The 25,822-nt window shown below is 43.8% G+C and overlaps 3 protein-coding genes across 4 annotated transcripts; all 3 read right to left on the bottom strand.

Moving 5' to 3' along the window:
- Nucleotides 1-2,416: 2,416 nt before the first annotated feature.
- Nucleotides 2,417-6,850, bottom strand: ptcd1 (pentatricopeptide repeat domain 1). The gene is made up of 8 exons (XM_015964840.3): nt 6,305-6,850; nt 6,090-6,230; nt 4,580-4,798; nt 4,399-4,500; nt 3,466-4,110; nt 3,231-3,347; nt 2,917-3,099; nt 2,417-2,774 (listed from the first exon to the last, which is right to left on the bottom strand). Exons 1-8 carry the CDS (start codon nt 6,677-6,679, stop codon nt 2,550-2,552), a joined length of 2,007 nt encoding a protein of 668 aa, XP_015820326.1. The 5' UTR covers nt 6,680-6,850; the 3' UTR covers nt 2,417-2,549.
- A 725-nt stretch (nt 6,851-7,575) lies between these two features.
- On the bottom strand, nt 7,576-11,294 carry fbxl18 (F-box and leucine-rich repeat protein 18). Its single transcript, XM_015964829.3, has 7 exons — nt 11,130-11,294; nt 10,489-10,683; nt 10,058-10,407; nt 9,722-9,857; nt 8,559-9,637; nt 8,126-8,344; nt 7,576-8,022 (listed from the first exon to the last, which is right to left on the bottom strand). Exons 1-7 carry the CDS (start codon nt 11,148-11,150, stop codon nt 7,866-7,868), a joined length of 2,157 nt encoding a protein of 718 aa, XP_015820315.1. The 5' UTR covers nt 11,151-11,294; the 3' UTR covers nt 7,576-7,865.
- Nucleotides 11,295-14,906: 3,612 nt separating this feature from the next.
- On the bottom strand, nt 14,907-16,531 carry LOC107389006 (pyrin). 2 transcript variants are annotated; one of them, XM_015964854.3, is made up of 3 exons: nt 16,361-16,531; nt 15,356-15,629; nt 14,907-15,271 (listed from the first exon to the last, which is right to left on the bottom strand). In XM_015964854.3, exons 2-3 carry the CDS (start codon nt 15,618-15,620, stop codon nt 15,111-15,113), a joined length of 426 nt encoding a protein of 141 aa, XP_015820340.1. In that variant the 5' UTR covers nt 15,621-15,629; nt 16,361-16,531; the 3' UTR covers nt 14,907-15,110. The 2 variants fall into 2 exon arrangements, with proteins under 2 accessions (XP_015820340.1, XP_054599687.1); XM_054743712.2 differs by having other exon boundaries at nt 15,360-15,629.
- Between the last annotated feature and the right edge of the window lie 9,291 nt (nt 16,532-25,822).

The raw sequence follows: 25,822 nt of genomic DNA, 5'->3' as shown, positions 1-25,822 counted from the left end.
AATTTATACATCTGTTCTGCTTTTATTTTACAGTATTTTATTCAAAATGTTTTTGGTTCTCTGCTCAATATCCTCACTGGGTTTACCTGGACTCAAAATGCCCCCATAATATTGTAATTACATAGAATTACACAATAATCTGTCCAAATTATAATCCCAATTTTACATGAAAATGTCTTCATACTGTTTTTTTTTTTTTTTTTTTTTACCATGTCCTGTCTGACTGTGAAGCAAACAGAATTGATGTCTGAATGCTGGTAACAAGCCTTACAGATTTACTCTCAGGTGGAGCGCCAAAGCGTCTGCTTTCAATGTCACGCCTGATACTTAAAACTTTATTGTTGTTTTTGAATGCTTTGTAATTCCGACCAGACACTGAGTCAGAGGTGAAAGAGAAAGGAAAAACACAAAAGGTGGGGAGAAGGGGGGTGGGGTGGTGGGGGGGTCCACAAAAATAAACAATAATTAACAAGTGTCTGCTTCTAGACCTGCAGAAAGAGAAAGAATAGAAGAAAGAAAATGGGGCCCACACAACAATACATCAGGAGCAAGCTATCACCGCGTCAACCTGATAGTGAAATATAAAATCAACATTGCTTAACTGAACAATCACACCATAATAAATCATAGTGCATGTGGTGGCAACGACAGCCTTAAGACATGTGTTGAACGTGCCCAAGCCCATACTTTTGAGAGCACCATGTGAGCACCTGTGTGTGTACACACGCTTGTTTATGTAAGGTTTCTTTATAGGAGCGTCCAATAGAGAGTGTGAGGGACCACAGATCCGCCCCCCAAAGATGCGTAGGAGATGGGAGGCGCTCCAGGTCCCAGAGATCCAGGTGCTGCCCCAGAACACAGGAACCCCAAGGAGACTGCAGCCAGAAAGGCCCCCGCCCCCCTCGAGAGTTACAGAGGGTCGCCCCGGGGGGCCACAACCAGCAGCCGGCAGAGTCCCTGGAGATATCAGCGGCAATCCCATAGGCCCGCCCGCCGCCTCCCACCCCCTAGCCGGCCGAGCCCGGGACCCAGCGACCCGGGACCATGGGGCGACCACCCCCGCCGGGGACCCAGCAGAGCCCAGGGACCCTGATCCCACCAGGCAGCCACCGGGATTGATCAGGCAGACGCCAAAAATCTTAAAACCCCTGACCCGGGAGCCACGAACACTCAGGCAGACCAAGGCACTACACCCCTCACCAGGTGTGGCAGATGAAGATCTATATCAGCAAAAGAAGTCCCAGGAGAGGGGAGGAGTCAAAGACCCCACCTGACATATACAGTCATACACAAACACAGTCACACACTCCCTCCCTCATGCTCACACATGCACATACAACCAAAGACTTACAAAAATGCACGCCGGACACCCACTCATGCTCCCCATACACACCCTATTCACTCTGGTCCCGGTACTGCTGCACACTGGGTACAACCATCACCGGTAACCAGAGTTTGACCCTTTCTGCTGGGGTGCTGATGAGCAGGCTCCCCCGCCCAACGCTGAGCACAGCAACCTACCACCCCAGACGGCCAGATCTCCCTCCTAGCCTCCAGCCCCAGGAAGCCAAGCAACAACAGAGGTGTGCTAAGACCCCTAGTCTCCCTCCGCCTGCTCCAATATAGTGTTAGTGTGTGTTGATGAGGTGTATTCCATGGCTGTGGTGAGCGGGCAGTGCGGGCATCATCCGGCCTATGCCAGCTGATGCCACCGCACCACCCCACTTGCACCCACAGCCCTCGGTGTCTAAGTGCAGTTTAAAATTGGAAGTGGGCACCGGCACCCGGGATGAGGCTGAGAAATCCCCCTGCCAAGTGCCGTCGAATGTGCTCACTCCCAAGGCCAAGTGTGTGTTTGTGTGGAATGTCGTCGGTGGAAGTGTATAAGGTGCAAATAAAATTGGGGGGCAGGTTGCCACAGGAATGCGGAAATGGAGTCCATACCCGCACTCCATGACTTGTCCACCCCCCAAGGTCCTGTGTGTATGTTTGTGTGATGATATGAGGGAGCAGGAGGAGAGAAATATGCAGGGATGGGGAGGAATAGCTGGTTAAAAAAAAAGAAAAAAAAAAGGTGAAAATTTGACTTCAGGTTCAATAAATAAAATAACATTTATAACGCAAACACCATTTTTGTATCTATATTTATAATTAATACATCTGTTTTGCTTTTATTTTACAGTATTTTATTCAAAATGTTTTTGGTTCTCTGCTCAATATCCTCACTGGATTTACCTGGACTCAAAATGCCCTACATGAAAAAAATAATCCCATAATATTGTAATTACATAGAATTACACAATAATCTGTCCAAATTATAATCCCAATTTTTCATGAAAATGTCTTCATACTTATTTTCTACACGTAAAACACCAAACATCGTACACGAACAGGTTGGACTAAATCAGCACAAAGCTTCACTAGAAAAAAATTTTATTGTACAAAATTTGTCATAAATTACAAATATGTATCAATGCAACATTCATGCTCCGTTCCGATGATTTAAATCCATCCAGCGTTATCTAGCTAATCCTGTAACTGAAATATTTTCATGCTACAGTTCTGATGCTGTGGCGGGCTTTAGATCTCCTAGCTGCTGCTCGCTGATTCCTCTGAGCCTCCGTCAGTCCATCTTCTGTCGTCAGCTCCACACCACCCATCTCAGACTGTGACTGCTCCTCCTCAGCACTCTGAGCCGGCATTTTTCTCAGCCACAACTGGTAGTAACCACGGAAACCATCTATGTGTACCAGGTAGTTGTTTCTAGACTCGTACTGGGATTGAAAAGGAGCAGAAAGGGAAGGAAATCCGTCAGCAGTTGAATAAAATACTAAATCAAAGCGAAGCATTAAAATAAAAAGCAGGTGACACAAGAAAGGTAGTTCTATTGTTTATTCATTTAAAATGTGTTCTGACCTGGTTGTAGTTGGGAGGATACTGAGCAGCGAACTCCAGCTGCTTGATTATGACCTCGTTAGGCCACACGCTCATCTCTTCCATGCTTTTCAAGAGTACTTTTAGGTAGATATAATCCAATCTCCGAGATGCTCGACCAATCAGAGCAGAGAACACGTGGACGTTGGGTCTCAGTCCTGCATCCTGCAGAAAATGCAACCCTCTTCTAAAACTCTCAGCAGCATTTTAGCACATTAACAGGATAAGAATGGCTGTCACAGAACCCAGACTAACACTTTATCTACATCTGCCTTCAGAATTAGTTTGGTAATCACCTGGATGTCTCTGAGCAGCTGAAGACCGTCCTCCTTCCGATTGCAGGCTAAAGCCAGACATCCAAACGTCTGTATGTTCACATTTACATTACGCTGTTTCATCACACTCAGCACAGCCTGAGGAGAGAAACACATCACTAATCTGAATAACTTAAGTATTTCAATCGTTTGTTTTGCGTCAGATGTTTTCCTCTAGGACAAATGGCTCTAAGAGCAGTGTTTTGGTTTCTGTTACCTTAGCCTCATCAGTGTTACTCGTTTTAGCTGCCTTCCGAATCGCCGAGTTGAAAAACGCGACATCAAGTTTAACTCGATGCTGTTTGGCGGCTCGCAGCAACAGCTGCAGGGACTGGTAGCCCGGCTCCACCAAGTCAGCCAGAAGAGTCAGAGTTCTGAGGTCCGGAGTGAGTCCGCTCGCTTCCATCTTCTCCAGAACACCTTTGGCTCCACCAATCAGGGCAAGCCGATCAGACGTCACATCCGCGGCGTTGAGTGAGAGCACAGATCCCTGGTGCCCTTCAAAAAGGTCCAGCAAGCTGGGTGTTACAGAATCAGCTGTAGGCAGTGGGACGGTTTCTGTTTGTCGGACCGGAACCAGATGGGTGGACTCTGTTCCCTCACTGTTGTCCTGCAGATGATCGTTACTGTGTGGCTCCTGCTGGAAGAACAGCTGCTTCTCCAGAAGGTCAAGGTCCACCACAGCCCTGCAGCGCTCCTTGGACGCGTCTTTGGTGTCTCTCCAGCTGTTGGACTCAGAACTCAGGAGAATATTTGTGGCTATGGCAGAATCACCGATCCCGCAATCCCGGGCAGTTCGTAAGAGCATGTTGTAGTTCTTTGAATCGGGAACGATTCCTGACCGCAGCATCTGCCGCCACACCTGTAACAGAGGAAGCACGATTTACATTTTCAGTTAAGGTTACACGAGAGATTTCGGCGTTGTTAGTGAGGTGTTTCATGATGTGCATCATTTGGTTTGAGGCGTGTCCGACTTTTCTACGTCCCAATCAGATCAGATCAAGCCAAATCCAGAAAAGCTGCTTGGACAGTGTCTCAAAGTTGAGGTGCATGCTATATCAACATCGGCCCAAATCTACATATCGGTGCACTTCAAAACTTACAACAAACCCAATCAATACAAGAGAGTTTTGTGTGTATCAGAGTTCACCTGTAAAGCCAGTCTGAAGCCCGTCTCCTTGTCTTTCAAACAGCCCATCAGCAGGTAGTGAAACGTCTCCTGAGTTACGGCGTGTCCATTCTGCAGCATCTCCTAAGAACAAGAACAAAGTAGCATAACAGAGCCTATACCGGAGGTATCTAACTCCTACACGAGAAGCAGGGCGTTCTACCCTCAGCGTGTGGATGCAGGCTTGAAGGTGGTTGGTGACGGCGTGAGTCTTGAGCAGAGCGTGGTACGTGATGGTACTCAGGGGGTAGCTTTTGCGACGGAGCTCTTGCTCAAGCTTCAGCGCTTGCTGGAGTCCGGCATGTTTTGACGGAGACTCGGCGCAGGCGTTGAACAGTGCTGTGTAGGTGGCATCTGAAGCCTCCAGACCTCGTTTCTTCATCTGGAGGAGGTATGCAAATAAGTGCACATTACTCAGGAGGCTGGTGGCTGTGTGAGAACATTATAATAGAAAGGGTTGCATGATGGGACTTCAAGCAGTTCTGTTGCTGTTTACAGTCATCCTCAATTAAAGAGCAAGTCACCCCCTGCCAGAGTCTAACTCCACTCCCCTTTCCTGTTTATAAAATGCGCCACAAGGAGGCATTGCCTGGCAGACCGAGAGGGTGAAGCGGCAAACAAATACACACACACACACTCAAAGCAGCATTGTGACATCATATGGTACCTCTTAGCCAATAGCGATGGCAGATTTAAATTTAAGTGTGATGTAGTTTTTACCTGAAGAGGGTGCAACAATGACTATGGACTGACTGAATATTAAATTTTAACTAAAGTGCCAAATTATTGTCTACAGCACAACACTCATTTATATAGTTTATCAGCAGAAAAAAGTTGATTTGGGGATGACTTGCTCCTTAAAGACCATGTTCACTTGTTTTTTCTATACATCTATAGTGGTCTTTAGAATAAATGAACAGCTTGTGAGTTGATCTCTGTGTGTGTGTGTGTGTGTGTGGGGGGGGGGGGGGGGGGGGGGGCTCTGGCATCTCCTGATTCAGGAAATAGAAGTTAGCCGAAGCAAAGGAGAGCAGAAAATAGCAGGATTTGGAGTCTTATTTCCTGATTTATAGATATCTCGCCTCTGATTGGCTAACAGTAACAAGACTCTACCACTGACTCTTATTTGCTTTGCAACATTTCTCCTGAAATAATACAAGCCTGAAGGAGTTCTGCTGTGTGGTGGAGTGGTAATACTAACAGTTAGCTTCTACTAGCTGAGGCGTGCTCTGCTCTCTACTGGATGCTAAACCAACAGCCTTCCCTTTCGCAAGCCCAGATGGGTGAATCTATTAATGCTAATTTTATGTGTGACGTAGATCTGACTGGCTTTTCTAATCCAAGCGTTTCCCTGTCCATTTGCTATCGGGGCTAAAGCAGGAAATGGGGCAGAAGACTATTTTCACTTTTATCCTGCATGTTAAACTCAGAGTGAATGATCACGTTTCAAAAATAACAAGTAAAACACAGTTTCTCAGTGAACTTGGTCTTTAACTGAACACAATGAAAGACCCTTTTAAAATATCATGAGTAACATGCTTAGAGACTAAATTACAGTGACTGAACATTTACCCTGTAATGAATATGATCTGAATACTTTAGCAGTTTGCAGCGTTGCATAAATTGTCAATTTTACTAGGGAGATGGATGGGGTAGTGTAGTTTTATTCCTACATCATTGTAAAGTTTGAAGGCCTTTTTGAGCTGTCCAGCTCGACCACAGCCTCCGATCAGGACAGAGTAGTTGTACTCCTCAGGCTGCAGCCTCTCCTCCTGTAGCATTTCTCTGCTGAACATATCCAGAGCTTCCTGTAGCTGTGAGAGAATAAAACACTAAATACATACGAATAAAAACAAGAGAGGAGGGAAAATTAAACAACCAGACTAACCTTGTTCTCTCTGATCAGCTTCTTGCACTGTAGGAAGTACCAGTAGGGAGTATTTCTCCTCCCAGGCCTCCTTCGGGGTTTGTCCAGGTCATCCGCCTCTTCTTCTTCGTCTCGGTGACGCAGGTCCCGGATGTCTGGACTGCTTTTCTTGAACGAACTCCTGGAGGTCAGGTCTTTGGAGAGGGATCCGAAAGTATCTTCTCTAGAAGAAGCTGACAGAGACGCAAACCGAGCAGCGTGTCCCGCGGAGAAACACCTCGATAGAGCAGGGGACAGTGTGGTTGGTGTCTGCCTGGCGGCTGACAGGATCCATAACCTGGAAACTGATATTTTAGTCCCGTGTCGCAGAGACGAACGGGCGGCGGCTGTCAACATCTTTAAACCTTTACGGTTACATGTAGATTTTCACCTCTATCGCAAACAGCAAGGTTAAAAAGAACACATCATATGTTCCGGGGGATTCCGCCAGGAGAGCCGAGAACTAACCACGACGTTTCAGTGACGCAGACTAGTTCAGACCTTAATAATAGATTTAAACAACACATTTGAAACTGTGTTAATACACTAAAAGTATGCACGTGTGTTCATATTCTACTTGAAACATCACATGCTTCTCCCTATTGTTAGGTTTGAGATTACAAAGTGAAAGTATAGTTAAAGCGGTCTAATAGACTATAGCGTTGATCGATTATTACGCCTATTCCGTTGCACTTTTAACACGCCTTTACCGCCCTCTGCTGGTCTAAAGACTTCATGCATGTCATGAAAAATAGAAAAATAGTTTTTAAGCCACATGAACTCCAGCAGAAATCTAATTTTATGGCATTTATCTTAAGTTTTGGGTTATTTCATAAATTAGTAATTTAACACATAATTTGTCACTTGCGTTTAAACAAAGTTCACATAATTGATAATCCAGTTTTCTTTTGGTGGTATTTAGACAACTGTAAGGTCATTTCTTACATGTTCCGGAGTTTTGAAACACTTTTAAAAATGAAAGAGAAAAATGGTCAATAGTCTATAGTAATCTTCTTTATTTAGCTCATTTAAGACTATAGAAATGGGGGAACAGTATATCAGAATGTTGATTTTGGATGGGCTGTTAAATAATCAAAAATTTACTTGGCAATATTAAAGTTCCTCACAGCTAACTATCCATTGTCTCTGGCTTCACCTCATATGTACATAATGCATAGTTATCCATTTCTCTCACACTACTGTGGCTTACTCTGCTGTAATAATTCAAACAAGACTGGAAAACAAATACAATATTTAAAAAAACTTGAATACATTTATTACATCATTTTGAAACAATTTCATTCCTTGTTATGGTTGGCACTTACTAAAAAGTGTAAATAATGTGGGTTATGACTGAGATGCACAAGTAGCACCATGCATGAGATGTCATCAACCAAACTAAACTCAAAGGCCAGAAAGAATACATTTCACACGAATGTAAACAATCATGGCTGATGATGACTTGCAAAAGAGTTGCCGATGTAGCTCTCAGGAACCTGAGGGAAGAGGAGCCTTTGATTTACTAGCTGTGTTTATAGTGACATCACAGTGGAGATAAGTGGGGCGGCTGTGCCACATGGCTCTGAAATAATGTTATCCGATCCAGCAGAGTGACTGGAATACATCTGATGACTGATGGCAGGTCTTCATGTTGTAGAGGATAGATGACCACGCTGAGTGCCCCACGCTTGGCGGAAAATCTAACAGGAAGAAAACAGATCAAAGAGCATCAATCAGCTGAACGGTGAAGGGTTCACAATGATGCTCTGTTTTAGACGTTGGCACAATTATGGAAACGATAACCTGTTCAGAAGAACTTTCTGAAGGCTCCGACACGACACCAAGGTGCCTCCCATGAACATGTGGCACATGACGACCTGGCAGCATCGCTCCATGAAGTTCTCTGCGGCTGACGCATCAAAGGTCCCGCTGCGGGAGACGAGGCAGAGCCGCTGCAGGCGAGAGCAGCAGGACAGGGCTTCAAAGAAAGACGCGTTGGCATTCAGGTAGGGCTGCTCCAACCTATGACAAAAACATCACCTCAATAAAAAAAATAAAGCACCTGAGCTTTAGCTGCTCAAAAATAAAAGATCAGAAATTAGAGATCACAACCAGTTTTACTCAGCTGCATCATATTAACATTTAATTTTGTTTTTACTGGTTCCAAACATCTTAAAAATAGAAAATAAACCACTTTTTTTTAAAAGGGAAAAGAACACTATAGGAATATTCTGACCTGAGTTCCTGCAGCTGTGTGCACTGTTTCAGTGTCTCCAGCAGAGCAGGGGAGTAATTCATAGTTTTCAAAGATCCCAGGTTGGCTAAAGACAAAACTCTTAAGTCTGTGCACCGTCTGGCCAGTTGTACCAGTCCTGTTCCTCTGAGAACTCCAGGAAGTCCAGCCAGAGACAAACGGCGCAACTGAGGCAAAGCTTCAAGTGCCGCCAAGTGTGCGTCTCCAACTTCCCTGGCCCAGGCGCACATACCACGAGGCTCCACGCTGGCACGAGTGCAGGGCTCGAGTCGAGGCAGCGCTGAGACAAACCCTGGCCCAATAACCTCTAAGGTTTCTAAAAAAGGGCAGCCAGCTACTAGCGAAGACAGCCCTGAAGTGCTGTCTCCTGAGAGAGAGGATTCTGAGTCAGGTCTGTAGTTCTGGAGCCCCACTCGAGGAGCTTTCTTCAGTCCCTGAAACAGCGCGGAGGTAGCTGAGCTGCAAGACGAGATGTGATTTGTGTTCACACCGTCAGACAGAGCGCATGCAGGCAGGGTGAGAGAGCGCAGCTGTTTGAATCGACCCAAACTGGTACACAGGTGTGTTTCTCCATCCAGCGCAAGTGTGTGTTCATGATGGTAGTGTGTGTGCATCAGATTCAGGTGCTTAATGTTGGAACAGACTTCAGCCAGCTGACTCAGGGTCACAGTAACCAGCTGATCTTCTACGCTCCTGCACTCGGAGTAAAGAACGTGGTTGATGCCGCTGAGGTTGAGGCTGATGAGCTCCGTGGCATCTCGGACTCCTCCGTTCAGAAGCGACTGGAACACCTGCGGCCACAGAGCGGGGCAACGGCTAAAGCTCAGGTGCTTGGGGCTGTTCCCCTCCAAGGCTCGCTTTAGAGAAAAAGAATCCAACCAGGATCGAGGGAGCTGCAGAGCCACCAGGTCTCCTCTTTGACCCAAACTTTGAGCCAGCGAGGAAGCAGCCGGCCAGTGAACCGGGTTTGGACCGGGAATCGACACGAGGAAAACTCTGAGATTCTTTGGAATGTGAACACTGAACACCGCCAGGTAAAGAAGGAGCAGCGTCTGGTTCACCTGCAGCCAACGAGACACGGAAACATCCCGTACAGTGTTACAGACAGGACTGGGTCTTGTTTAAATGATTACTAACACACTCACCTCTCCTGGAGCCAGTCTGGCTGTGAACTCCTCCAGCTGTTCGTAATGCGGTACACTGCTCTGACCAACCATTAACTGACAGCTAACACCCACACCCTCTCTGGTCACATCTGGGATGTCAAACTGCAGCATTAGCCTATCACACACACATACACACACACACACACCAGAGAACCAAATCTTTATATCTGTAACCCGGAAGCTTAAAACAGAAACTCACAAATAAGTAAATCCCATTCCAGTTGCTTGACAGTCATGGTAGCTAGGGTGAAGAGATATTTAAGGATGATGGCTTAAAAACAGCTAAATATAAGCATCTGTCTTGCAAGTCCTTACTTGCGAAGTTTTGCACAGCATGGCACAACACCATAGCTTGGTGTTAAGAGCGTCTGTTTGAGCTCCGTCAAGCGGCTCAGCGAGTCCACCGCTTTTGAACTGAGCAAAGCAGAGTTAAAGCACGGTCTCACATCAAACGCCAGGGATCTGAGAGAGGACAGAGAGGAGAGGAGGTGCGACAGACAGAGATAACTGATGCGACAGCCCGTCACATCGAGGTGTGTTACTGCTCTGCAGCGTGCCAAATGCTCCAGTGTGGAACCAGACAGCCAGTAGCAACCGTTCAGGCTGAGAGACAGCACGCTGTTGCCAAGCTTCTTCAGGATGTGTCGAACTAACCGATCATCAGCCTTAAAGAAAATGAAAAGTTAATGAGACAATCATGAAAAATTCCTCATCAGCACCAATCAAAAGAAATCAAACAGCTTTACCAGATATTCTTCAGACAACGTGACGTTTGAGAGCAGGGTTTTGTCGTGGCAGAGTGTGTAAAACTTCCGGCAGACAATTGCAACATTCGTCAGGCGGTCACACACTGGAACGTGATGAAGGATACACAGTAGGATCTCATCAGACAAGTTGGACATCCCAACAGACAGAGACGCTGTCTCTGAGTCCAAAACAGCCTGAGAACGACAGAAAGATGTCAGGCATGTGATTTGGGTGATCTTCGAGCTTTTTAAGACGTTGCCATTCTTCTTAACTTCTGTAACATTTTAGTACATGATTTTAATTAGAAAACAAAAAAGCATTACAATCTAAATGGCAACAAAATGCTGATACAAGTAGCCTGTTCATTTACAAACATGTTTTATTCATTTCATTGAATGTGGCAGCTCTGACACGAACATAAAATAAAATGCTTACAATCATATCTGATTGTTTCATAGTGCTAAGGACTGGGACTATCTTTCTGAGACCATACGCAGGGCAATTAGATGACAGACGGAAGATGTTAGAGTAAAAAAGTTAGCAACAATGTTCGCTTTAGCGATAAAATTTACATCATTTTTTTTATGTTCCGCGGTAACCAAGTAAAATCCGTCGCGTAGAGGTTTGGCGCAACACCTACTTGCAAAATCTGTCCATCCATTTCCTTTGTCGCTCTCTCCAAAGCCTTATCTAAGATTTCTAAACAGGAGACCTTCACCTAACAGGTGTTTCGATAAATAAAAATTTCGCTTTTACGTCTGAACCACAGGTTGCTGACCACGAAACACCTAGACGGAAGGATTTTACCGCTGCACTGCACATGACGGAAGTCACGGAACGATTACCCCTACGGACTTACTTCCTGTTAATCCAGGAAAAAAAATAAAAATAAAAAAACATCTGTGTTGTAGACACAGCAGGTTTTCACAAATGAACGCACAAACAGTGAAACAAAGATTTGTTTTACCTGGTCACGAATCCGTATATTTTTATTAACCTTTGCGTTTTAAGTCATCTCAAATCAAATCAAAGATACTTTATTAATCCCAGAGGGAAATTAGAGTTTCAGTACACACAATTCTGAGATCAGACATACATGGGCAAGACACATGACAAGAATTGGTGATTGTGGTCATTCGCAACCCTGAGTCACACTACCTTAATAGAGATAAGAGGGTTACATGAGTACTGGTTCAGGTGGAGGGAAAAAAAGGCACTTCAAAGTTAAGGTTGGTTTATGCTTGACGCATTCACTTTCCACTTGGTGATGCGGCTCGCGGATGGAACGCGCTTCACAACTCGCAGCGTTTATGGTTCGTGCGGCTCGTCTCTGCGGTGAGCCAATATTCTCTCAAACTGAACGGGGCTGCATGGAGCTCTACAGCATGCATCCAACACTACACCATAGTAGAAGTAAAAATTACTGTTGTTTACAACATGGCATTCCAGCAGTTTTAAACAGCGTTCTCGTCTTTTCCAACAGTGCGAGCTTCTCTCCAAGAAATATTAACAACATGTTGATCACGGTGATCTCTGAGAGCTGAATCATACAAATGTCTGTAGTTACGAACCTCTGCCTTACTAGATCTTGCCGGTCCGCCATGTTTTTCCACATCCGACCGTCCGGGTGGTTAGAAATTTTCCTAGGTGTGCAGTGCGGAATTTTGGGCCGTGCGGAGGCGCGGTGGAGGGGCGTGGTTGTTAAAATGACGCAATTTCGCCGCACGGACCTCGCGGACCAAGCTTTACCCTCTACCGGGAAGGCAGCATTGCGCTGCAAAAAAAAAAACACCTCAGACAGAGATATGCAACAGACTTCAGACAACACAACATAAGTGTTCACTAGGTGGGGTGGTGGGTATGGACTATCCCAACTTCAGTTCCTGCAGCCACGATGAAGCAGCGCATGGGGGTGGGGGGGTGGGTGGGGGGGCATTAAGGGTTGGAGGGTTGCAGTGACCCTGGATGCTTCAGCGGCCTTCCTGCTGTCCCGCCCAGGCTGGGAAAGGAGGTAGAGTTGAGTTGCCATAGCGACGATACATTCCACGTATCTTCTGAGGGGGGGGGGGGGGGGGGGGTTTGTTGGAGCCTCACAGGCTCAAGGACGCCAGATTCCAATTAGAAATTGTTTTGGGGCCAGACAGAGATAACTTCTTCTCTATCTTACAGTTTGTTGGTCCTCAACCTCTCAGAATCCCAATAATGGATGTTAATCTATCCCAATCCGTGCTGATTCGTCCACTCTCTCCTTGATGGCATCCATCTTTTGTGCCAAAGAATGAATCTCCGTCAAAGTCCCAAGCTTACGATTCATCTAGACAATTATTTGAGTCTGTGAATTCACAGCGCGGTGCAATCCATCTCTGAGCTCCGGGATCAGCCCAGTATTCCTCGACAGCTCGTTAATTTTCCGGTAAGCCAGGAAGCCTCCAAGGCCAATGAGCAGGAAACCTGACACCAACACCACGAATATCCACACATCTTCAGAGTCCTCCACAGACAGCTGAGATAAACAAATCAAGTTCCACTGTTTCCAGGAGTCCATGATGTGTCCAACTGGGTCTGTACCGGCAGGACATCCGGGAGCCCCTTCTCCCGTTCTCATCATTGAAAAAATTTTATCAATCGCGTTGAGAGACCAGCTGACGAGATCCATTTAAATGTATTTCAGTTTCCAGTTTCCAGAAAAATGCAGAAGCAGCCGTGCACCCAGCACACACAGACAGACAAAGGCCTTGAGGATAAGATATGGAGGAGAGGAGGAAAAAAAGCGTCTGCACCCTCCAAGAGCCGGAAGAAGAAATTTATTGTTTTTTATACAGTTTTTCTCAAGCAACCATTTTCTATGTTAGGCTGCGTATAGGAAGAAGCACAAAAAAAAGGTAACTGAAATTTTCAAAACAATGAAAACCGTACATGTTAAATGATGCACACATATCATGTAACAATCCCCTTCAGTGTGGTTGTAAAGCTGTTGAAGTAAATACAATCATATTCCAGAACGGTTTGTGAGCATGAGGACGAACTAAAATCCTTTAGACAAAGAAAACTTAAAATATATGCATTGTACAAAAAATAAGAATCAAAACAGATGAAATCTGCACTCATAAACCTACAGCGGCCTACTGGACTAAATTCCTGTTTATCTGATTAAGTTACTGACACTGTTAATAAGCTAACAGTAAAAATGTACAGTTGCAGGTTAGAAAAGTGTTTTTAACTATAATATGAATGTTGTAAACAGCTGTAAGAAGCCACCACGTGTGTTTTTGATGCTTCTGGCTTAATAAAAGGGGCGACTAAAACCAAAAAAGAAAGTTTGCGATAGCGTTGCAAATGAGACAAATTTACTTTCTGGAGAATCCAGAGTCAGGACTGGTTAGTTTTCAGGTGGAAACAGAAACCTCCCAAATGTGAGTGTTCTAGCCGGACAACAATGTTAACTTGATATTAATCAGTCTGATGTGAATTATTTTTGATAAATCAGGGCTCAAGTTTGAAGAGTTCAAAGCTTGCTGCACCCCCCACCCTCCCTCTCCAATAGACCATAATAAAAATATAACAGCTTTTCCTGTCTATCACACCAGGGTGTGAATGGATGAATGATACACTGTAGTGTAAAGCACTTTGGAGTCCTCTGACTCAGAAAAGCACTACACAAGTGTGGGTTATTTATCACTGATATGAATTATTTTCCCTTTTTATTAGTCCTCCTCTTTTTTCCTGTCTTTCCCTCCCTTTGAGGGCTTTCAATATTTGCTCTGCTTTCTTCTTCCTGTCAGTGCTCCTGTGCTTTAGCCTTTGTTTATTTTTTTATACATATTTTTTTCCCATTTTGGTCTATGTTTTCCTCCCTTTAAACATTTCCCATTGTCTTTCCTTTCTGCTTCCTTTGATGTTTACATTGAAAAACGACGTCACTTTCAGATGTGAAGATAAAAGCTTTTATGAAGCAAGATGCTTCTTTCTCTTATTGGAGCCACTAGGATAACTCCATTTCATGCTTAATGTTTCGACTACCGCTTCGAGTTTGTTACGAACGCTCCCGCCTCTCTTCGTAGGTGCCGCCTCTCTTCGCTAGGTCAGGGCTAGGGGGCCTTGTGTGGCCTTGTGTTGGGGGCTAGCGGGTCCCCAACACAAGGGGGCCCCAGGCAGTCGCCAACCTATGCCTAACGGTAAAACCGCCACTGTTATCACTTATAACAGTTTGTTTTGTGAATGAGGGCATGAACATGAGATCCACCATCTCTGTCAGCCTTTTGCCTAAAAAAATTGCCATTGGTGCTCAGAGTTCTTGTTTTTTTTCTTTGACCAAATACAATTATTCAGTGAGGGGTTCTTTTTTTTAACAGACTGGTAGATTCTTCTTTGAAGTGATTCAAATGGTTTTATAACAGAAAACAACCCACCCAACAAATCCAGGAAATGTAATGTTTTTTTAATAAACACAAGACCCTTTTTAAGTTTAAATGTGAGATTTACAGTCTTTCTCGACAAAATTTGATTCATCCGTTGAAGTTATTAGATACACTTTTTTTTAATGTGATCACATTTTTGTGACTTGCAAATACTTTAATGTTTTTTTCTACCGAGGTCATCCTTTGGATGATCCAGAGATTAGCTACGACTTGTTGATGGTTATGTTCCATGATCCAGTGGCACCACCCTGGATCGTCGGGGCAACTATCACGCTTCCTCCCTGAGCAGATACCATAGGAGCAGGAATCACAGCAGATGAGTTGGCGCTTGAAGATGTACCGGAGGGTGCAGGTGTAATCTCCCCTGCAGATAAAAATGCAGATAATTAACACACTTGTGTGTGGTCAGAAGCATAATTAAAGGCAAGTCTAAGAAACTCGTATTTACCTACATAAGCGTTCCTTAACTCCTCTGCAGTACCATTGAGGCCCTGTTCCTTCAGGACCTCTATGGTTATCGCCACAGCCTTGTCTTGACCATAGCTCTCTGTCATCTTAGTCACAACCTCTTCCCGAGTAGCTCCCTCTAGTTGAGACTTGGGAATTGGTGTATGACCCCTTGGGATCTCCAAATTCAGGTACCATTTAAATGTTTTAAAGTTGTCATTGGTCATGTTTTCCAGAGTCTGGAGGAGCAGCTTTTGAACCGACATGTTTGTTCACTAATCAGACAAAAACAACAAACAAAAAGGGAAAAATTATTCCGATGTTCTTTAGCCCCCTATTTCTACATTAAACAGATTTAGTGACCACATTTAACAGGAAATGTTAAAATCCAGGGAGTAGTTTTAAGTTAAATATTTAACTGTCCACTCAGACTGCTGTAAGGAGGAAGTAAAACTATCAGGGTCGCTTAACTGGTTCGATTTTAAAACTACGAATTCTTTCTTGATGTGCCAACACAGTGTTGGCAAATGTGCAGAACCCAGACAAATGCTTAGTAATTAAATGGGTTAACACATCCTTAAAAATTTTATTCTACATCAGATTTTCTGTCATTTCCTGCATATTAAAAGCGGCAGGCTACTGCAATGATTTAATATCAGAAACATTGTGGCCTCTGTCAGAAAAATACTGCCCGAATATTTTAGGCTATGTTAATTTGGATAAACTAATTAAAACCTCTCCGTCATGAGGGTTATTTTGGGGAAAAAATCCTTATAGAAGTTATGTGAGCTGATCTGAAGGATGGAGATGAGGAAGTATTAAAGAGCTCCAACAGCATAAAACATCTGGATTAGTGATAATCTACACCTGGAGACAGAAGTGAGAGATACTTTTACAATAATTAAAGTGTTTAACTTTATTGCATCGTTAAATGTTTAAAGACTTGAGACATAAATAAAACCGACCCAATGGGACTCGCTGATGAGAGAAAGTAGTTTTTACGCACCTTGGACGGATAATGGATGAGCTAACAGAGGAGTGCGCAGGCAGCAGGGCGCACTTTAAAAGTTTTACTTGTTTTCAGATGATTTTGAATCCACTGTGACCCAAAAACTCACACCAGAAAACAAAACGGAAAGAACGTGGAGCTTTTCTCTCATACTTTCGGTTTCTGTCCGACAGGAAGTCGGTGAAAATGACAATATTTTTTTCATTATTTTATTATATGTTAAAAAATGAAGATATGGCTTTAATTGTCATTTTTATTTAAATTGTAAAATATAACATTAATTGAAGCTTTTTGCGTCCACAGTGGAAAAAGTTTTAAAAAGACTAAATTGTTGATAAAATAAAACAAGGCAATGAAATATAGGCTAATTTAAATTATAGTTGAACTAATGGTGATTTGTGATGGATTAACGGTTAGATCTCAATAGTAGCCAGTTGGATCATTAAGGTTTAAACTGAATCTTAGGTCTGGGTGATGAAGAGTTTTCCTTCCAAATAATCCCTTTTCTCCTTTAAGTGTTCTGAATGTGGATTCTGCTGCCAACAAATACTCCACAGCAAAGTTGTCTTTAATTAAAACATTAATTAGGTGTGATGACATCACATGAAGTGTGATCTGTATCACCCGAGAGGAAGACTACTGAGGACAGGACACAGAAGTGACAAAATAACGTTTAGCGCTCATAACAAGCGGACTCTCAGCGCTTTGCTCATAAAACAGAAGACCTGCAGGCCTCTGTGAGTTAAAACATCCTGATACTGTTCAGGTGTAAACATTGAGCTCCATCCCTGTGTTTGAACTCAGAAGTTGCTTCTTGATGCCACAGATATGTGATGATTTAGCTTGTTTCTTTATTTTACTCCAGAATAAGAGATTAAATTATTACAAAAGCAGTTCAATGTAGTTAAATTAGTTATTCAAAAGATTCTAACACGCTGCAGTGTGCATGTGTTTGTGTGTGTGGGTGCGTGCGTGCGTGCGTGTGCATGTGTGTGTGGGTGCGTGCGTGCATATGTGTGCGTGTGTGTGTGTGTGTGTGTTACACATATAGGACTGCATGAGAATGCATGGTTTCATCAAATCCATGCATCTTATTTCTTGGCTGAAGTAATGGCTCAGGAAAATAACATATATTTCATAAATAATGACGTCTCTGCAGTGTTTATGATAATGTTGTATCTTATATTGGACCTATCTTTGGTCTGGGAGGTGTAACATATCATGATACAAGCCTTTTAAAACATGTTAAAGTGTTACAAGAGGAGATTAATGCATGAATTTAAAGTTCATGTTTGGAGTTTGGAGGCTCACGCTGGTGAGGAGACACCATTAGTTCTAGTAACACCTGGGCTCCAAAGGCCTAATCAGGCAGTCTGTGAAAAGATGAAATATCTTGGACACTTTATCACAGCCAATATGAGCGGCGATGATGATATTTACAGGCAGTGCTGCAAGCTATATGTGCAAGCAAACACCATTGCACGGACATTCAGCTGTTGTTCCACACCTGTTAAAGTGGCATTATTTAAAGCATACTGCACACCACTCTATACTGCACATCTGTGGTCATTCTATAAAAAGTCTAGCTTGCACAGGTTACAAGTTGCATACAATGATGCAACGAGAATCCTCCTCAAAACTCCCAGGGGAGGCAGTGCTAGTCAAACGTTTGTTTCTGTGAGCGTGTGCACATTTAAGGCACTTCTAAGAAATTTAATGTTCAAGTTAATGACACGGCTGCAAGAGTCTTCCAATAGTATAGTCGCACTCTCAAATCCCACTGTGAGCTGCTCTTGTTATATGTCTAGGCTGAGAATGCACTGGTTAAAATGTTTGGGTGGATTTATCTCAACTAGTTAGTTTTGTTGTCCCTTACCTCCACTGCAGTTATATCCTGTGATTTTATACAGGCTTTTATTGGTATCAATGTTAATTGGTATGCTTTCTTTTCTTGTGTTTTTCTTGTATATTTTTCTTTTATCTGTATGTTTCTTTTAAAATGGACTTTAAGTCTGGCAATAAACATATTGTAAATCAGCTGCGTTCATGATTTAAAACATGCAGGAGATGTGCTGGAAGCAGACTGCAGCTCCAGGTATGTCAGCTCAATATTTGTTTAAGTCCCAACAGAGCCAACTGCCAGTCTGGAGTAGAAAGTAGAACATTCTGGCCAAAGGGGTGCGATATGTGCTGGGTGGCTGTTCATTAACCCTCTAAAACAGGAGTATTCGATTCCGGTCCTGGAGGGCCGGTATCCAGCAAGTTTTAGTGGTTTCTCTGCTCCAATATGTTTGATTCAGTGGTTTAATCACCTGTGCAGCAGTTCAGGGTCTGCAGAAGCTTAACCCCGTAAATTTCCAGCGCAATGGGGTTTTGTCCCTCGGGCGGGACGCTGGAATGCTAAGGAGTTAATCGCCTGCTGGTTGAAATCAGGTGTGTCGAAACGGAGTTAAAACTAAAACGTGCTTGATACCGGCCCTCCAGGCTGGGAACTTCATACCACTGCTGTTAACGGTCACTTTAGCACACACTGGCTCAAGAACATTTTAAAATATGAAAAAAATTCATATCATGGCTTTAAAATGTGTGTAGGACTCCGACATAGGGTTCAGACGTTTTGCTGCAACTGTAAACACAATTTTCTGTAATTATTGAATATGAAGTTGATTAAAATACAGCTAAACACGACGTACTAGCGGTATGAGCTGCCCTGTAAGACATCTTTTTAGTGACGTATGACAAACAGCTCTTCACTGTTTAGAGGAAGTTAGATTTTTATGATGATTTATGACAAAATTCCTTAAAATGAATAACTGAACCTAGTTTATCTTTATGTAGACGGTAAAGTGTAGTGAAACAGCGTTAGTCTCAGTCGGCATAAGCAGCAGGGCCCTGCAGGGAATCGAACCCCGTCTCATTACTGAGAGTTCCGTTACCAGAGCCTTTTGCTTTGGGCGACCGGAGACGGTAAAGCAAAACCTGCATCAACACAGCATTTAATGTTGGAACATAAATTCTGTCTTGAAAAAGAAACCGTCAGACTAAAAAATTATTTCTAATTAAATTCATTTTAGTATTTTATAAACGTTTTACAGATTTAGAGCCTCCTTTGACTTTTATGCTTTTCGTTAACTTCTCGTTCTTTTACGATGTTTATCCGTTCTTTAGTCGCGGTCAAACGCATCGTAATTTTGTTCTGCGGTGAATCTTAAAGTTATGTTGAATGTAAATAATCTGAGTCTTCATTGCTTTAATTTAACAGCACAGTAACTTGTTAAAATATTCAAGTTAATTTGAATCATTTACATGTTTAGACTATATTTTATTAGCCTTTAATATTTTAGTATTTATTGTTTAACTTTTGTAAAGAGCTATTTTTAAACGCGTGCACATTTAAACACTAAAACCTTTGTTTGCTCCGTCTGTGTCAGAGCTCTGCTGTTCAGCTCCTTCCTGGTTCCTGCAGGACCACAAAGCCCAGAGAAGCTCAGTCCAGCAGGACGTGAGGACACAAACAGACACGGAGAGCTCCTCCTAAACCTGGAATCAAACTTTTCTACAGATTATTTAGAACAGTTTCTTGTGGCAGAACAGTTAGTGAAACAGAAAGGACATGATGATGATGATGTTATCGTCCTTGTCTTTCATACGGATCAAAGATCACCCCAGCTTATGCTCATGTCACCAAGTAAACGTCCCATTTCTCACTAAGACCTGCTCTATCTGCTCTACCAGATTATCAGAAGCATCACTGTAGTTGTAGTTTTGCCTCCATCTTCCTGCCCTCCTTGGTCTCTTGTTTATCTTCTACCACCTCTCACCATCCATCTCAGGTGGGATCTTGTTTGCTCCGACGGCCTCTTGTGTTCCAGGCTTACATCTTTTAGTGAACGTTAGAATATCATGTACTAATATATATGCATGTGTGTGTGTGTGTGTGTGTGTGTGTGTGGGTGTGGGTGTGTGGGTGTGTGGTATGACGCTAAACCAGACTGCCTGCTCCATCAGATGAAAAGAAATCCTCTCAGAACCCAAATAAAATAGAAGATTTAGCAACCAGACACAGAAGCCCAGGTGAAACCGTCCACATCAGCATCTCCAGTTCTACCAGCTCTAAAAACACACTTCTTAAATAATAAAACACTAAACTCAGCCAACGGATGAAGACGTCCTGGTGCCAGATGCTACCTAAGACATCACCAGTTCAGCTGACTTGATAAAACACTTGGTGACTAAAACAAACATCTGGTGACCTGGTAAAAAACAGTCCTGGTGCAACAAGCTACCTGAGACAAACCTTTCCAGTCGACCAGTTCAAGAAAGAAAGAAAGAAATGATCTTCAGTGGCGCTGCACTGAAAAAAAAAAAGATATCTCTAGTCCGAGTCGGAGTCGTCTGAGTCGTCCCATCTTGGTCTCTTCGGTGGGATGTACGGGAAGCGCTCTCCAGTCCTCTTCTGGATGGATCCAATGACCGAGGTAGAAGGAGTGGGTTCTTCTACATCCTGGTCCTCTTCAGCGCTCCCGTGGGCAGGCCTGGGATCTTCTGGAAGCTCTTCCGACGGGGCCGGAGGAGCTACCGCCAGCCAGAAGTCTTCTGGTGGTGGAAGCTGCTGGTCTTCATCGCTATCCAGAACTGAGCTACCATAACCAGAGTCTACACTAGAAGCCATAAAATCTTCTAAAGCTGACCAATCTGAGCTACTGTCAGTCTCCTCCAACTCCTCATCACTACTCAGACCCTCAATAGCAAACTCTGCCTCTACTGGAGGAGCCTGACCATGACCCACAAACACATCATCATCAGGAATGTGAAGGGCTGGGTACCTACCTTCATCTTCATCGAGAATCCGGATGACCTCAGGGGCCGCTGCAGTCACGGGACGCTCCACGATGAAGATGCCTGTGAGGACAAAACAAGACACATTAAATCCACTTGTGTCATAAAACTGTTATGAAAAAGCTATAATGACTTGTTTACAATACAAGAGATGTGTGTCTGCATCTGCATGTGTGCACAAGACACACTTTACTAATCTGGTTGTTTTTGGGGGTTTAACAGGTTAAAACCGAGTTCTGCTTTTACTGAAAAAGTTTCCATTTTTAATTTATGTGATTGTTTATTATTTATGTTTCATGTTTATAGCTGATGTATTTCTAAAAAGATGTAATGTTTTACAGCTTGTAGACACAACACTGCTCAAATAAAGTTGTTTTAAAATGGGCTCTATAAAAATAAACAGAAGACTCATTAAACTGGTGAAAACTGTTTAAAATAGATTCAAACGGACAGAAATGCATTTATAAACCTGAGAACCAACTCAGAGAACACATCAAACTTTCTACTTGGATAAAACAGATGAAGTCCTTAAAGATCAAAGGTCTCTAGTTCACTGAGCTTTATGGAAACAACTCATGTTCACCAATGCTAACAGGCTGAAGCTAAAGCTAGCTGTACGTTCTAGCATGTTCTATGTCATGACGTTACATACCTGGTTCATCTGTTGCTATGGTCACGAAAACAACATGTTTTTGTTTGAATACAAAACATCTGATGTATTCAAACTGGAGATTACAAAAGCACAACGGCACTAAAAGTCCTCACTGCTATTACATAATTAGCTAAGAGACAGTTCAAAACAGCTGCAGTAATAGCTTCTGTCCACCAGAGGGCTGAGAGACCTCTCGGGTGCACCTGCTGCAAAGAGACGGTTAGGAATCTGTTACACGCATGTGCGTGTATACGTCATAGAATTAGAACGTGCTCGACTATAAAAGCTCATCGAATTTTTAAAAGTCTTTCTTTCGAACTTGCGCTAGAGCAGGTAGCACTTGGTCGAGAGAGTCTCTGGAGATTTGCTTCAAAAGTAGCCCTTGGACGAGCTTGGAGAACCTCTGCAGAGCAGAAATCGCTGAAGAAGTTTGTGGCTAGCTGAAGAAGACCCGAGAACCAACCTACCAGAGCGATGTTGGTCTTCTGGGAGGAGCACGGTAAGCTAACATCCGTTAAATTCTCCATCTGACTTATTTCATGTTTCCTAAAGGACAAACTACTGAAACATTATTATAATGTTAAATTCGTGTATTTGAGAGACCGAATGTGTGTTTTAAAATCACATTTGGTGTTTTACTCGTGAACAAGACCCCGAGATATCCCCCACTTGAGGCAGGACCTCTCCACCGACCTGGAGTTGACAAACGCTCTTTTCCGATTGAGAACCGTGGTCTCAGACTTGGAGGTGCTGATCCTCATCCCAGCCTCTTCACACTCGGCTGCAACCTCCCCAGCAAGAGCTGTAGGTCAGAGCCTGATGAAGCTGGGAGGACCACATCGTCCGCATAAAGCAGAGATGAGGGTGCAAGATCGACAGGCGGATTGGGGCAGCGTCTGCAGTGATGCGGCCGCTGAATCGGTCAGTTGTGGGGAAGAAGGAGCTGAGCCGGAAAGCAAGGCTCTCGGTTTACCAGTCAATCTACCGCCCAGTCCTCCCCTATGGTTATGAGCTTTGTGTAATGACCGAAAGGACACGATCGCGGATACAAGCGTCCGAAATGAGTTTTCTCCGCGGGGTGGCTGGGTCAGCCTTAAGGATAGGGTGTGGAGCTCGGACATTCGGTAGAGACTCGGAATAGAGCCGCTGCTCCTCCATATCGAGGAGTCAGTTGAGGTGGTTTGGGCATCTTGTTAGAAGGCCTCCTGAACGCCTCCCTGGTGAGGTGTTTTGGGCATGTCCTGCTGGCAGGAGGCCCCCTGGACGGCCCAGGACACGATGGAGAAAGTACATATCCAAACTGGTCCAGGAACGCCTTGGGGTCCTGCCGGAGGAGCTGGTGGAGGTGGCCGGAGAGAGGACGGTGTGGAGCTCCCTAGTTGGGATGCTGCCCTCGCGACCCGGACACGGATAGGCGGAAGAAGACGAGACGAGATTTGGTGTTTTATGGAGGTGAAACATGTTTTCTGTGGACAAGTGACGCTCAAATTCCCCTGGAACAGTTTGAACACATCAAATGTTTTTACTAGTTTTGTTCTGGCATGTCGGTTTCTTTTGTATTATTGATATAAAAGAGGATGGACAGCCGCGAGGTGAGTGAGCGCGAGGAGCGCCTGTTGGTTTTTGTCAGCTGGGCAAGCAAAATAAAAGCTGAATATGTGGTTCTTTTAGCGGGATAGAGACAAAAGGTTTCTCACATTAGCACCGACCTGTGACTCAACCTCATCACACAGCCTCAGCATCTTGAGGGTCCCAGCAGGTCGGTGGGATGACTATATCATACTAGAGAGGACCTTTAAAAGAAAACCACCAATTTGGTTTCAGCAAACCCATTTAGTTAAATTTTACATCGAAAATTTTAAAACTAATAAAATGACAAGTACGATTCTAAAAAAGAATGCTTCAAACAAAAACATGTTTTTTTTGTGACCATAGCAACGGATGAACCAGGTATGAAACGTCATGACGTAGAACATGCTAGAACGTACAGCTAGCTTTAGCTTAGGCCTGTTAGCATCGGTGAACATGAGTTGTTTCCATAAATCTGAGTGAACTAGAGACCTTTGATCTTTAAGGACTTCATCTGTTTTATCCAAGTAGAAAGTTTGATGTGTTCTCTGAGTTGGTTCTCAGGTTTATAAATGCATTTCTGTCCGTTTGAATCTATTTTAAACACTTTTCACCAGTTTAATGAGTCTTCTGTTTATTTTTATAGAGCCCATTTTAAAACAACTTTATTTGAGCAGCGTTGTGTCTACAAGCTGTAAAACATTAAATCTTTTTAGAAATACATCAGCTATAAACATGAAACATAAATAATAAACAATCACATAAATTAAAAATGGAAACTTTTTCAGTAAAAGCAGAACTCGGTTTTAACCTGTTAAACCCCAAAAACAACCAGATTAGTAAAGTGTGTCTTGTGCACACATGCAGATGCAGACACACATCTCTTGTATTGTAAACAAGTCATTGTAGCTTTTTCATAACAGTTTTATGACACAAGTGGATTTAATGTGTCTTGTTTTGTCCTCACAGGCATCTTCATCGTGGAGCGTCCCGTGACTGCAGGGGTCCCTGAGGACGTCATCCGGATTCTCGATGAAGATGAAGGTAGGTACCCAGCCCTTCACATTCCTGATGATGATGTGGTGTTTGTGGATCTTAGTCAGGCTCCTTCACAAGTGGTAGAGTTTGTTATTGAGGGTCTGAGTAGTGATGAGGAGTTGGAGGTAGAGTTTGCTTTTTTTGAGGGTCTGCGTAGAGATGAGGAGTCGGAGGAGACTGACATTAGCTCAGATCGGTCAGATTTAGGTTTTGGGTACCCAGCCCTTCACATTCCTGAGGATGATGTGTTTGTGGGTCATGGTCAGGCTCCTCCAGTAGAGGCAGAGTTTGCTATTGAGGGTCTGAGTAGTGATGAGGAGTTGGAGGAGACTGACAGTAGCTCAGATTGGTCAGCTTTAGAAGATTTTATGGCTTCTAGTGTGGACTCTGGTTATGGTAGCTCAGTTCTGGATAGCGATGAAGACCAGCAGCTTCCACCACCAGAAGACTTCTGGCTGCCGGTAGCTCCTCTGGCCCCACCGGAAGAGCTTCCAGAAGATCCCAGGCCTGCCCACGGGAGCGCTGAAGAGGACCAGGATGTAGAAGAACCCACTCCTTCTACCTCGGTCCTTGGATCCAGCCAGAAGAGGACTGGAGAGCGCTTCCCGTACATCCCACCGAAGAGACCAAGATGGGACGACTCGGACTCGGACTAGAGATATATTTTTTTTCCAGTGCAGCACCACTGAAGATCATTTATTTCTTTCTTTCTTTCTTGAACTGGTCGACTGGAAAGGTTTGTCTCAGGTAGCTTGTTGCACCAGGACTGTTTTTTACCAGGTCACCAGATGTTTGTTTTAGTCACCAAGTGTTTTATCAAGTCAGCTGAACTGGTGATGTCTTAGGTAGCATCTGGCACCAGGACGTCTTCATCCGTTGGCTGAGTTTAGTGTTTTATTATTTAAGAAGTGTGTTTTTAGAGCTGGTAGAACTGGAGATGCTGATGTGGACGGTTTCACCTGGGCTTCTGTGTCTGGTTGCTAAATCTTCTATTTTATTTTGGTCCTGAGAGGATTTCCTTTTCATCTGATGGAGCAGGCAGTCTGGTTTAGCATCATACACACACACACACACACACACACACACACACACACACACACATGCATATATATTAGTACATGATATTCTAACGTTCACTAAAAGATGTAAGCCTGGAACACAAGAGGCCGTCGGAGCAAACAAGATCCCACCTGAGATGGATGGTGAGAGGTGGTAGAAGATAAACAAGAGACCAAGGAGGGCAGGAAGATGGAGGCAAAACTACAACTACAGTGATGCTCCTGATAATCTGGTAGAGCAGATAGAGCAGGTCTTAGTGAGAAATGGGACGTTTACTTGGTGACATGAGCATAAGCTGGGGT

This window comes from Nothobranchius furzeri, chromosome 4 (assembly GCF_043380555.1).
Source record: "Nothobranchius furzeri strain GRZ-AD chromosome 4, NfurGRZ-RIMD1, whole genome shotgun sequence".
Lineage (NCBI taxonomy): Eukaryota > Metazoa > Chordata > Actinopteri > Cyprinodontiformes > Nothobranchiidae > Nothobranchius > Nothobranchius furzeri.
Note: the sequence above shows the minus strand (reverse complement) of the source record. Positions and strands in the feature narration are given on the sequence as shown.

What these genes read in the sequence shown, in the direction of transcription:
- LOC107389006 (XM_015964854.3), bottom strand. Translation starts at nt 15,620, where the DNA reads ATGTCGGTTCAAAAGCTGCTCCTCCAGACTCTGGAAAACATGACCAAT. An exon ending in GTTAAGGAACGCTTATGTAG is followed by an intron (nt 15,272 to 15,355) that starts GTAAATACGAGT and finishes TTTTATCTGCAG; the next exon opens with GGGAGATTACACCTGCACCC.
- ptcd1 (XM_015964840.3), bottom strand. Translation starts at nt 6,679, where the DNA reads ATGTTGACAGCCGCCGCCCGTTCGTCTCTGCGACACGGGACTAAAATA. An exon ending in GCTTCAGACTGGCTTTACAG is followed by an intron (nt 4,111 to 4,398) that starts GTGAACTCTGAT and finishes CCTCTGTTACAG; the next exon opens with GTGTGGCGGCAGATGCTGCG. An exon ending in AGCTGCTCAGAGACATCCAG is followed by an intron (nt 3,100 to 3,230) that starts GTGATTACCAAA and finishes CATTTTCTGCAG; the next exon opens with GATGCAGGACTGAGACCCAA.
- fbxl18 (XM_015964829.3), bottom strand. Translation starts at nt 11,150, where the DNA reads ATGGATGGACAGATTTTGCAA. An exon ending in TGCTGTGCAAAACTTCGCAA is followed by an intron (nt 9,858 to 10,057) that starts GTAAGGACTTGC and finishes TGTGTGTGATAG; the next exon opens with GCTAATGCTGCAGTTTGACA. An exon ending in CAGAAAGTTCTTCTGAACAG is followed by an intron (nt 8,023 to 8,125) that starts GTTATCGTTTCC and finishes TCTTCCTGTTAG; the next exon opens with ATTTTCCGCCAAGCGTGGGG.